General features: G+C 49.8%; 1 protein-coding gene across 2 annotated transcripts in view; it reads right to left on the bottom strand.

Annotated features, from left to right (window-relative positions):
• LOC114210452 (carboxyl-terminal PDZ ligand of neuronal nitric oxide synthase protein) overlaps positions 1 to 12,153 on the bottom strand; it is a 274,259-nt gene that overhangs the window by 200,168 nt on the left and 61,938 nt on the right. For both annotated transcript variants that reach the window (XM_088016860.1, XM_028104724.2), the window contains exon 2: positions 2,073 to 2,144. In XM_088016860.1, coding sequence (XP_087872986.1) covers positions 2,073 to 2,144 — 72 coding nt within the window. The remainder of the gene's footprint in view (positions 1 to 2,072; positions 2,145 to 12,153) is intronic.

The raw sequence follows: 12,153 nt of genomic DNA, 5'->3' as shown, positions 1-12,153 counted from the left end.
GGAAGTCCCACATCCCAACCCTTTGGTTCAACGGGGCACGCATCACCCAAACCCGCACCAAAGAGCTGGTCACAGAGGCGCAGCCCCATGCTGGGTGTGAGTCCCAGCTCCACCTCCTGACAGCAACTTGACCTAGGACCACTTACTGAGCCTCCCCAAAACTCTGTTCCCTCACCTACAAAATGTGATAATATCCTCATCTCGAGTAGTTGCAAATAATAGATAATAAATTATTTCTACACTAAAAGGCCAACTAAAGCACCCGACATGCATTATTACTCCTGACAGCTAATATTAACAGAGCTACGACTCTAATTAAGATAAGGGTATTCATGACAACGTATTTCCTGTGTCTTAGTCAAATATGAAGAAAAGAGGGACATTTCTGGTGAAACCCCAAGGACCGGACAGCCCCAGGTCCAGGCCTAACAGCTGCAACGGTGCCAACCTCAGTGAGAGCAGGCCGTCCGAGCACGAGGGAGCCCCACCCGACACCCCTTACCCAAGGCCGCTGTGCTCTCTGAGCAGAAAGAGGAGGGAAGAAAAGAGGAGAGACCTGGGAATATACTGAATGGCAAGCCCGAAGCCACAGGGACAAAGGATCTCATGTGGTCTCTTGACACCAAGTGGGGAACTGCACTCGGGCCACATGCCCGCCACTTCCTAGACCCTGGGACTCCTCACGACCCCTCCGAGCTTCAGTTTAATCTCAAAAATGAGGGTAACAAGACCCACACTCCCCAGCTTGCTGTGACCATTGAATGAACCCATGTGAAAGGGCTTTAAAGCAACTCCCACCTCCATGAAAAACGGCATTGTTGTTTTTAATAGTTTTGACAAATTCAACTTAATAAAAAAAAAAAATGCCGAAGGACTGGAAGGATCAAGGCAGTGAAAACGTTTTTTGTTTGTTTTTTTCTGTTTGTTTGTTTGTTTGTTTGTTTTTCTTCTTAAGTGGGCTCCACTCCCAGCATGGAGCCCAACACGGGGCCTGAACTCACGACCCTGAGATCAAGAACTGAGCTGAGATCAAGAGTCAGACGCCTAACCAACTGAGCCACCCAGGCGCCCCAAAAAAGTCATGTTATAAGTTACTTCATAAGCTAACGAGCTGCTCAGAGAAAGAGGAACAATATTAATTTTCTTCCTAAACTGTTGTCATTGAACTGAGATTTCTGTGGATGGGATGAATTGGCTGGACGTAAAACTGGCAAAAAGCCAACTGAAGCTCCCAACATCTGCTATAGGTTTTCTATTTAGGTAGTAGATTCTTCTGGAGACAAAGAGCCCAAACCAGGCTTTATCCAGGATGACCGATCCAGCCACCTCCAACACCCATTTTCTCCAAAAAGTCCTGCAAATCCACTCGACCAATCCCAAACCTACCTCCGAAATGTACAACTTTAAAGTAGCTTCTATTTCAATACAGAGCACATGGACAAAGTCCTTCACTGTGATCAGAAGACAACTTAATTCTTGTTCAATCTCTGCTCTGTGTACCAGAGTCAGAAAGCAACAGGTTGGAATGTTTACCAGACTCTGCTAGAAGATCCCCAAAATGCCAGAAAAGAACGTACACACTTTCAGAGCCTAAAGCAACTGACCAGGGAAATTTTGCTGAAATCCCACAATTTGTCCTTAAAAATTCAAGTCAATCTTCTTATATACCACAATAAATTGCTCTACTTTTTTAATGTTTTGAGCCAGCTGACAACTAATTATCAAACATTTTCCCTAAAATCTGAATAAACAAAGATCCTTCACCATTCGTGTTTACTCCCTGGCAGACCCCACACATCCTCAAGGTACAGCATCTCCATTCCAGAAGCAACAGGCCAGGAGAAGGGGGAAGAAGAGTTTCCCCCCCACCACCATCACATCCATCTTAACCTTGGCCTTTAATCAAGATCAACCACCCAGCTCTGAACGGCTTCCCTGGAGAGTACAGGGAAAGGGGTCTGGGGTTTGCCATGGGTACAGCCATCCACTCTGGAACCCCCAGCACCATCTAAAGGGCCGACAGTGAAGATGCTGGGTTCTGACTCCACACAGCACCCTCTCCAGCCACTCACCCGGATCCGGCGCATGGCAGCCACAATCTCCACTCTGCTGTTGGGCCTCGGCACATCCAGGCTTCCGACGTACTGCAGGGAAGAAGCAAGCACTCAGTGAGAGGAGAACAGCAAGGGTCCCTGGTCACAGAATGTTAGCAGAAGAAGGACATCCAGTTAAGCTCCCTATTTTGCAGAGGAGGAGAGAGCCAAAGGGGTGTCTTGTTCGGGGACAACTTCTAACCTTATAAAAAGCAACTAAAACACAAACCACTGCTTCCTCTCCCATCCTGCTCTTGATCAGAAATGCATCAGAGTCCAATGTTCCACTGAGCAGCCTCCTGAACCAGAAAGACTTGGCTGTGATCAATCTCCCACCACTGTCTTTGGGGCGAGGTACTTTGCCTTTGTCTCATCGGTAAAATGGGATTTTGGGAAAGATCAAACTGAGAGAAGGTATAAATCTCTTACACAAATATGCTTTGTTTATATTAAAGCATTCCCCACCCTAAAAAAGGGAATATATGCTTTTTCTCAATTAATGGCACTTCACTGAGTTAGCCCTGGATGTTATAGAGACCCCACACACTTGACTAAGCTCCCAATTGGAGGAAAGGAACACCCTAATTATATTTTATTTAAAAATTTAATCTTCTAAAAAAATTGTAATCTCCTACAACTTATTTTTAAAACCAAATGACATCCAGGTTAATGTTTAATATATGGATACTTCCTCCCAGTACACTATTCAAATAAAGCAGAAATACACACAGAGCAAAAGAATAAAGTCCCCCACCACCACCACTGAGAGTTTGACATACAACTTTTGTGTGCTGATGGACAGATACATTCACAGACACAGAGGAATTTATTTTATGTAAACAAGGTTCACTCTTCACATTTGTTCTGCATGTTGGGTTTTTTCGTTTTTGTTTGTTTGTTGCTCTAAATACAACTTGGGCATTTTTCTCTGCCAATGCACACAAGTCGGCACGTTACCTGCAATGGGTCCCCTACTGACAGACGCCTACCCTGTCACTAGGAATGACACGGCAACAACACCGGTAACGACATGGAAACAACACCAGTCATGGCGCGGAAACAACACCGGTAACGACACGGAAACACCACCAGTCATGGCGCGGAAACAACACTGGTAATGACACGGAAACACCACCAATAATGGCGCGGAAACAACAGCGGTAACGACACGGAAACACCGGTAATGGCGCGGAAACAACACCGGTAACGACACGACCCCCTCCCCTACAGAGCTCAGAGCTCAGCCAAGGAGCTCTGAGGTTGGACTTCAAACAAGTAGGATTGCTCTGTCAAAAGCACACAAGTATCTAGAGATCATTCCTTAGTAGGATGAAACTAGAAAAGAGCGCGGGACGTTTTTTAAGCACGTGTGATATCAGTTCTTCATACACGCCATCCCTCTCCATACTGACCTATGGGGTCTGCCTTTCCTTTTTACATTCAAATGATATAAAATAGCCTGGGGGATGTCCTAGGAATTAACAGCCCCAAAATAAAAGTCTACCTAAGCAAAGACTGCATGAATAGAAAATAAGAGGATAGTCATCCCGTATTTCCTGTGGTCACAGGAAGAGAAGCTTCTTTCTGAAATTTGGAGCTCAGGCTAGCCCCAGTAAGGAAGATTCCAAAAGCTGAATACTGCAAAGGACTTCCCCCAGGACTGATCCAGCGTGTGTGCGCTCATACCCTGAGGCACGATCCTGGCAGCCGCCTGGGCCCAAGGCGGACGGCCCCACCACAGCGTGCAGGAGCAGTGTACGTGTCAACAAAGCCCCTGGCAACGCGCTCAGGTACATGAAGCCCCCTGGATCGAAGAGTGTGATCGGATTTAAACATGGTTGGGGTCTCTCCCTTCTGAGCTCTGCTGGGGCCCTATGGCGTCACTCAACATGTCCGTGACCGACACATTCCGGAACGACACAAGGCCTGGGTTTGTGACTGCTCAACGTCACAGGAGCTCCAGCGGTTTCCATACTCATGGTCCCGGGCCCTGCATGCCTGAAGGCTCCTGCCCTGAACTCCAAGCACTCAGATCTTCAGGGGCTCGCGTTCCCTCAGCCATCACGTGAGAGCCAGGACCTCAAGACCTAGCAAGGTCACTCATTACAGGTGAGCCTAAACTGTCCCCCCAACACTGACCCCTGCCACACACCAGGAGGGCCTGCTCCAGTGAGATCCACACCTGAGCCGGAACACAAGTGCCCAGAGGGGACCCATCCCCACCGCTACCTCCACCCAGCCCATCTCTCCCCCTCCAGAAGGGAGACTGCTGGGCGGAGAACCCCGAAGCAGTCAGGAAACATGGGGTGCAGGGAGGACGAAAGAAAGGAGAGGTAGCTTTCTGGCTTGGACAGGTTTCTTAAAAGAAGCTTACACGAGGACACCCATCATCTCTACCTGCTAGTGCCTCCTCCAAGCCATCCGCCACTCCCCATGCTGGTCGTGTGCACGCACACACTATACACCTTCACACGCGTGCAAGGCACATGTGCCCACACCACACATGCACACATGGCCCACAAACACACTCCTCTCACACCCACATGGTCAGCACACACACTAATAGCTTACCGTCCATTCACACCACGCACGCACGCACTGGTCTGCCTTCCTTCCCAATCACCTTTCTGAGAATCCATCCAGAGCAGGTAACCCACACTAGACGCACCTTAGGGTCAAACAGATTAAAAGGAAACCCAAGGTATGGTTCAGGTCCACATCTAATCAAAAGCTAGTCACACCAATGACATGAGTCACAATGCAGAACCACAGTGCCAGGGGAGCAGGGGAGCAGGGGAGAAGTCGGAAAGCCCACTCCTCGGTGCAAAACAAGACCGGAAAGTCAACGCTGCTGCATGTGCAAGCGTGACCTCACAAGCACCTGGGGCAAGCACGAAGCACGACCACCTCCACAACAGACGACAGTCCATCGGAGTCTCGATCTTGAGACAGAGCGAGTGCAGGACGAGTCCAAGCCCAGACCCACCTGCCCGAGGCTGGTCCTTACAACCGCTCAGCTCCCGTGGCCAAGCTCACCATCATTTCTAGGGTGAGCGGGACAGGGCCCTCCCACGCTACTTTGGAAAGTTGGCTCCCAGGCCTGAACCTCGTCTACCTGCCGAGCTAACAACCAGGCAAAAGCCTGCCGTCAGTCTAAGGCTGACGCCCAGTGACGGGTGCTCGCTCAGAAACGGCATCCCCTTTATGTGCCTCTCCTGCAGCACACTGGGTGCCGAGGGCTCCCGTGACAACAGAGGCAGGCCGGCTCCGTGCCTGGGAATCAAAGAAATCGTTTCCAGGAGGGAAACTCATGTTCTTTCTCCTCCCCGCCCCTCACGCCATGCTCCTCACTTAGGCTTCTTCATCGTGATCAACAGCCCCCAGAACATCCACCGGTTGGTCGGTCAAGCCTGAACGAGCTTCCCCTCTACCCCCACCTCATCCCACAAAACCCTTCCTTCTGACGTCATCCACACAGCGTCCCCTCGTGGCTTTCCCCACTGTTCCCGGGGCCCCTCCAAACCACTCCCCACCAGGCTCTCAGAGTGAGCACTCTCCAATGCAGACCCGCTCGCAACACCCCCCGAAGACCCCTGCACACTCGCACCAACTGCTCTGAAGAGGCCCCTCAGAGCCCTCAGCGTGGCTCCCCCTGCCCACGTGGCCCGCACAGCGCAGCTTCCTCGCACACCGTCGGCCCCTCTGGTGTTGGGCAGGGCCTCGCCACCCGGGCCCTTGCCTGCACGCAGAACGCTCCTCTTCTGCTCTCTCTCTCTCTCTCCATTCCCCCATCATCCACGGTCCTCAACACATGGCCGAGTACACGACCTCCTCGTCACCGGTGACCCGCGCCTGCCTGTCTGGCATCCTCCGACAAGGAACCATCCACCCGCCGTGCTCCGAGGAGGGGCAGGAGAGGCCTGAGCCCCGGACTCTGCCTCCCCGGCCAGCTTCCTCCCATCAGCCGCCCCAGCCTGTGTGGTGCCCCGCACTGTGACTCTACAGACTCCCCCTGACATTCGTGCCGGCGCCTGAGCTGGACCCAAGCCAGATGCTCTTACGGCAGCACACCCAGTGCCTGGCTGACCAGGAGATGAAGTACCTCAGACCTTTCTGCTGGCAGATTCTTAGCCACCTGGCCTTCCGTAAGACTTCTGTAGGATTCTGTAGGTATCCCTGCTGTGGGGCATCTCATAGGGCTGCTATTCAGAACATCTACCACAGAGCTTAAGGGGAGAATAAAGGAGTTTTAAAATATCCAGGCCTACTTCTTTTTCATGAGCATCCAGAAAGAAGAAGAAGGAAAAAAAAAAAAAAGGAAAAAACTAGGAGGATGCAATTTGTAGTGGGTAATCAAGATACGAGATCACCTGTGTTCATTTTATCAGCGGCTTCATCTTCCAGATAAGCAGGAGGTAGCTGCAAACAAGGTTAAGCCAAAGGACTTCGGATATTTTTTGTGAGTTTCAGGACAACCTCAGCCTTGGTGCTAGATTAATACCTCCTGAAATTACGTTCATTTTCTTGCTTCCACTTTCTGGAGATTAACTCCTAGAGACACTGATAAACTGCACTGTATGTAGGGTCCCCTGGTGTGTGAATCACAACACTAAAAGGCAGCAAGACTTAACAGCCACCCATGGACTTGTTAGACGTTCTGCCATCACCTTCTTCAGGAACTCCCTTTAGTTTACAAGGTTTTTGTCAACTGTTTCCAGAAACCAAAAAAAAAAAAAAAAAAAAAAAAAAAAAAAAAAATCACACACACAAAACTGATACAGGAGTCAAAAATAAATGTATCAGATGATCCTGCCTCTGATAATGTTGGAGGAACTGTATCACCGGACTAGGCCTCCGACAAGCAATGAATATGAAGTCTGGACAAGATTATTAAAAAAAAATAACTTTGCAGAGAATGGACAAGGAGTGAACTGAAAAACCAGCTCGGATGTTAGTTAATAATAACGTATCATTATTGACTCAATTGTAACAAACGCACCGCCCTAATACAAGATGCTAAGAGGGGAAACCGTGTGTTTGGGGGGGTGGGGGTGCAGAGGCAGTAAGGGGTATATGGGGTATACACCCAATTTTTCTGTAACCCTAAAACATGAAGTCTGTTACTTGAAGTCCTAAGAATAAGCTTGAAGGCCCTGGAGAGAGACCGAGAACAGGCAGGGCTTGGCAGGGAATCCTCCCTGAAAGGAGGCGACTACCCTACACGAGGCTCGGTTTGTGTCGTTTGCACGGCACCAGCTGGCTGGAGCTCGGGCCCAGAAGCCCAGACAGGCAGCCTGGGGGTGTGGACACCAGGGATGGGACAGCCAGAGGAAGTGGCAAATGGGGGGCAGAAATCCCCAACAGAAGGGGGTCCTAGAGGGTGATCCCCAAATGTCAACCCCAGCCGGCTCCATGGGTGACCTCCAAACTACACATTTGCATGGGAGATTCCAAGGAGCCCAGAAGGTGGCAGCTGCCCACCCAGGAGTGGCAGATTCGGGATTTAAGACCAGCCCCATTAACCATTGAGGAAAACAAAAACGAACACTCTTCAGAGGAGAATAGCAGAATCTTGAGGCAAAGGGCTATTAAAAGCCCTACTGACTGGCCAGCACGGGCAAGGCCACCAGGCCACGTTTTCCGGGGGGCAAAAGGGCCCCCGGTGCAATGTAAAGGTTCCCAGATTCTGCCTTCCCAGCTGTGACCTTCTGAAAACCACTCAGCCCCTGTCAGACAGCTCCAGCCCACAGCGGACACCACGTGAGATTCAGGAGGATGCCCCTCCTGTCAGAGACAGACAAAGAGGCCCAAAGCAGACAGCAGAACGCAGAGGGAGGGCTAGATCTCCCCAGCTCCTGACCTCCGTGCCTGCATCTGAGCCAACACTCTCCTTGCGGGTCCAAATCCAGCCTGGCTTCTGTTCTGTCACCCTGCCAACCTTGTCATATCCCCCCGGTTTCCTGGCCACACCGTGTCCTCTTCTCAAAAACATGACCAACTAGTCTGATACCCTGCTGGAATCTAGAAACCACCAGTGGAGGACCCATCTGAACTAGGTGCTTAACAAATCCTGTCCTGATACCTTCTAAAAACTTAGAATCGGGGGCACCTGGGTGGCTCAGTCGGTTAAGCATCTGCCTTGTCTGCCTTCGGCTCAGGTCATGATCCCAGGGTCCTGGGATGGAGCCCCACATCGGGCTCCCTGCTCCTGGGAGAGTCTGCTTCTCCCTCTCCCTCTACTCCCTCCCTTGCTCGTGCTCTCTCTCAAATAAATAAAATCTTTAAAAAAAATTTTTTTTAAATAAAAACTTAGAATCATAGAAGCAGAGGACTTCAAATCCTGCCAGTCCTTCCTAAACGTCCGCCATTATGAGCCACACAAGCTGCTCTTTTTCTCATTTGCCCTTTGCTTTCCTTCCCAGCATTTCACATGGTCTGTGGTTACGGGGCGTGCCTCATCCACACGGTCATCATCGGCCTTCCCCAGGAGAATGGGAGCTCCTGGTGGGCCAGCCAGGCCCCTGCCCTCTCCATCCCCGTCTCCCCAGCACTCAGACCAGGGCCTGGCAGAGTAAGACGCAAGTATCTGCCGAGTGAAGGAGGGGGCAAACGCGGCCTGCACCCGTTCGGGGACCTGCCCAAGTCACAGAATTGGGGCCCAGCAGCCCACTCGCCCCGCTCCAGGCTGGCACCCCTGCTCCAACGGGAAAGTTCTCCCCCGCCTCAGAAACGGCTCTTGGTGCCCAGCTGAGCATCCTGCTGAGCGGGATTATGAATGTGACCTGGGTGAAAGTTCTCGCCTCATTTAGCATGGAACAAAGCAGCATTAACAGCAGGCTGTGGCGGCCCCAGATTCCAGGGCACACACTCAGCCAATGACCTTCTGCTAACTGCTCTGGGGGAGGGGAGGAAAAACGTCGCCTCGGGGTATCCCCCTCCCCACTTCTGAGGCCTGCTCTCTGTTCTCCAGGTGTGGAGGTGTGCAGGAGGGGGCACAGGGACTTCGAAGTACCCATATGGACATTTACCAGTGTCCTTACCCCTGACGGCAACAAGGCAGAAGCCTCGGGGCAGGTTTCCCCCACCCCTCCTCTCCTTACACACACACACACACACACACACACACACACACACACACACACACACACACACCAGAAAAGCTTCCAAAATGCTTGAAATGCAGCTGCACACCACGTCTTTATTTATTTGTAGTCTAAAAGGAAAGAGGCATTTATATTTCTTCCTCTCTCTCCCAGCCCATCCAAAAAAGGAAGTACTATTTGAGAGCCATCTGATGTGACTGTGTCACTATTGATCAGGGGCTCAGCGGGGGCCGATGAATGTGCCGGAGATCACAGCAGAATCCTTCCTGCTCCTCACATGAAGGGGCTGGGTGCAAAATCATTGTGGTGACTTGTCTTTATGCTAATGCCATGCGCCTCTCTACAAGGGACAGAGGGTCGGACTGAACCATCCAGCAAGCCCATGGAGAGGCTCTTTGAGTTCTTTTAGTCCATTAGCAAAAGCTTAGATGGGTTGGCCTGATTATTTCTCTTTATTATGAGGATCTGAGGGATCTGGGCAAAGGGGAGAGAAAAAGCAGTAAGACAGAAAAAAGTGTTCTGGTCTTTCAACCAGCAGCTCCCGAATGAAAGCCTCAGCTCCACATGAAAATCTGGCTCGAGCAGCAGAAGCCAAGAAGCACGTTCTGCCCTGCCCCATCTGAGGGGCTTACTTGGCCCGTGGGTTACTCCTCCTCTGGGGTGATAAAAAAGCACAAGGGGGTGACAGGGTGACAGCAAAGCAAAACGTTGACCCAGGCTGTGATAATTAAGTCACCAGCTGTGAAACAACCAGGTGAACCAGGAATGGGAAGATAAGCAAAGACTACCACGAGATCAGAGGAAAAGTCAGACCTCCAGGGACAGAGCTGAAGTGGCCACCAAGGGCCATTTGAGCCAAACCTTCATTTTACAGAAGGCAAAACTGGGGCTCAGAGGGAACCGAATCACAGCTCTGAGTGGCAGGATCAGAACCAATGTGCATCTCGCTATCGTACAACCCCCCCCCCCCCCGCCCAGATAGAGCAGCAGGGTGACACAGTCAGTGCCCCACCAAGGCCTGGTCCACAACATTGAACTCAGGTGGAGCTGGATGAGGAGGCCTGTACACACACACCCGAATGGTCAGGAGCCAAAACACAAACCAATGAACCACCGCAGGGCAAGGCTAGAAGGACATTCATCCAAGGACTTTGGGAATGGAACTGTGGAAATAGAGGAGAAGACCCTGGAGATGATGCTGGAAAGAGATCCTCTAATTCTCCACATAAAGAGCAAAGGCATTCACCTCAGGGCAGCACCAACATTCTGTACCAGCTGAACTCTTAAGTATTTAACCTCTCCAAGCCTTGGTTTCCTCTTTGGAACATAGCCAGTATTTATACTGCCTCAACGTCCGGGTTGTCCTAAGAATCAAAATGAGTCAACATAGATGAAAGTTCCATAGTTTCTAAAATACCACATAACGAGCGCGCCTGAGTGACTCAGTTGGCGAAGCGTCTGCCTTTGGCTCAGGTCATGATCTTGGGGTCCTGGGATCAAGCCCTATGTCAGACTCTGCTCAGTGGCAAGTCTGCTTCTCCCTCTCCCTCTGTGATCTCTCTCGCTTTTGCTTTCTCTCAAAATCCTTTATAAACACATACCACATAGCCATAAAGACAGGATATTCTTTGTATCATTACGTTCTTGCTTTATGGGCCAACAAGGCGTTGAAGATACAGATTTTGTAGCTTTACAAAAATCGCCTCTTGGGTTCTCACAGACTAATGACTGGACAAAGCAAAAGGTGATCCAAAATGCCATGGAGTCAATGGAACATGGAACCAAGAATTCGGTCCCGCAGGCTCAAACAGGAGTGAGCACGGGAGGGGTGAACACTAGGAACAGAGAGTGTGACCAGGCCACATGGACAGCTGACAAACACCCCCACCCCTGCACCAGGAATGGCCATCACACAGCTCACAGAGCCTCAGGTGGTGGATGTGGTTTGAGGTAAACACTTTGCCGCATTTCCCTCCCGACTGACTGAGCCGTGACCTTCCCAGAGGCGGGGATGCAAGATCTCTAATCCGCTCATCATTTATCAGCATCACAGAATGAAACCCCAAAATTGAGTAAAATTTCCAGATAACTGGCAGGTACCCCATTGAAATACCCAACTTTTCTTTATTTTGAACAGTCTTGAGTAGAATCTTCCTAAAACATAGTATACTCTGCCCCCAAAACTGAGATTCTATAAGCTAGAACTGAACACATTTCCTCAGGATTCAGAATAACCAATTAAATACATCATTTACTGTATAAATCCTATGGCAATGACAACAGGCTCCAGGTTACTATTATGCCTTCGGAGTCCTTGAGGCTGATTTTAGAATTGAATGCTTCCTACACTGTTAGCAGCAAGAATGGTAACAACAGGCTATATATGCTTCTGCCTTTAACAATAACTGTCCCAAATCCTCAAAAAAGTACTAGCAAGACAAATCCACCAACCTATAAAAAGGATTATACACAGTGGCCAAGTGTGATTTATCCCTAGAATGTAAGGTCGGCCGAACATAGGACAGTTAATATACCACTTAATAAAATAAAGACCAAAGGCCATTCAATCAACCCAACAGACAAGAAGTATTTGATAAAAATCCAATACCCCTTTTTTTTTTCCAATACCCTTTCATGATGAAAATACTCAATAAACTATGAATGGTAGGAAACTTCCTCCATCTAATAAAGGGTAGTAAACCAACAAATGAACCCACAGCTATCCTCATGCTTAATGGTGAAAGACTGAATGTTTTTCCCCTAAGATCAGGACCATGTCAAGGAGGTCTGCCCTTATCACTTCTATTCAACATGATCTGGGAGTTCTAGCCAGCCAATCAGGCAAGAAAAGAAATAAAAGGCATCCAGATTGGAAAAGAAGTAGCCATACTATCCATAGACGACATGATCTTGTACATAAAAAATCCTAAGGAATACACACACACATACACAAAATC

Source organism: Eumetopias jubatus, unplaced genomic scaffold (assembly GCF_037043125.1).
Source record: "Eumetopias jubatus isolate StellerSeaLion01/CBP00866 unplaced genomic scaffold, mEumJub1_p1.0 scaffold_12, whole genome shotgun sequence".
Lineage (NCBI taxonomy): Eukaryota > Metazoa > Chordata > Mammalia > Carnivora > Otariidae > Eumetopias > Eumetopias jubatus.
Note: the sequence above shows the minus strand (reverse complement) of the source record. Positions and strands in the feature narration are given on the sequence as shown.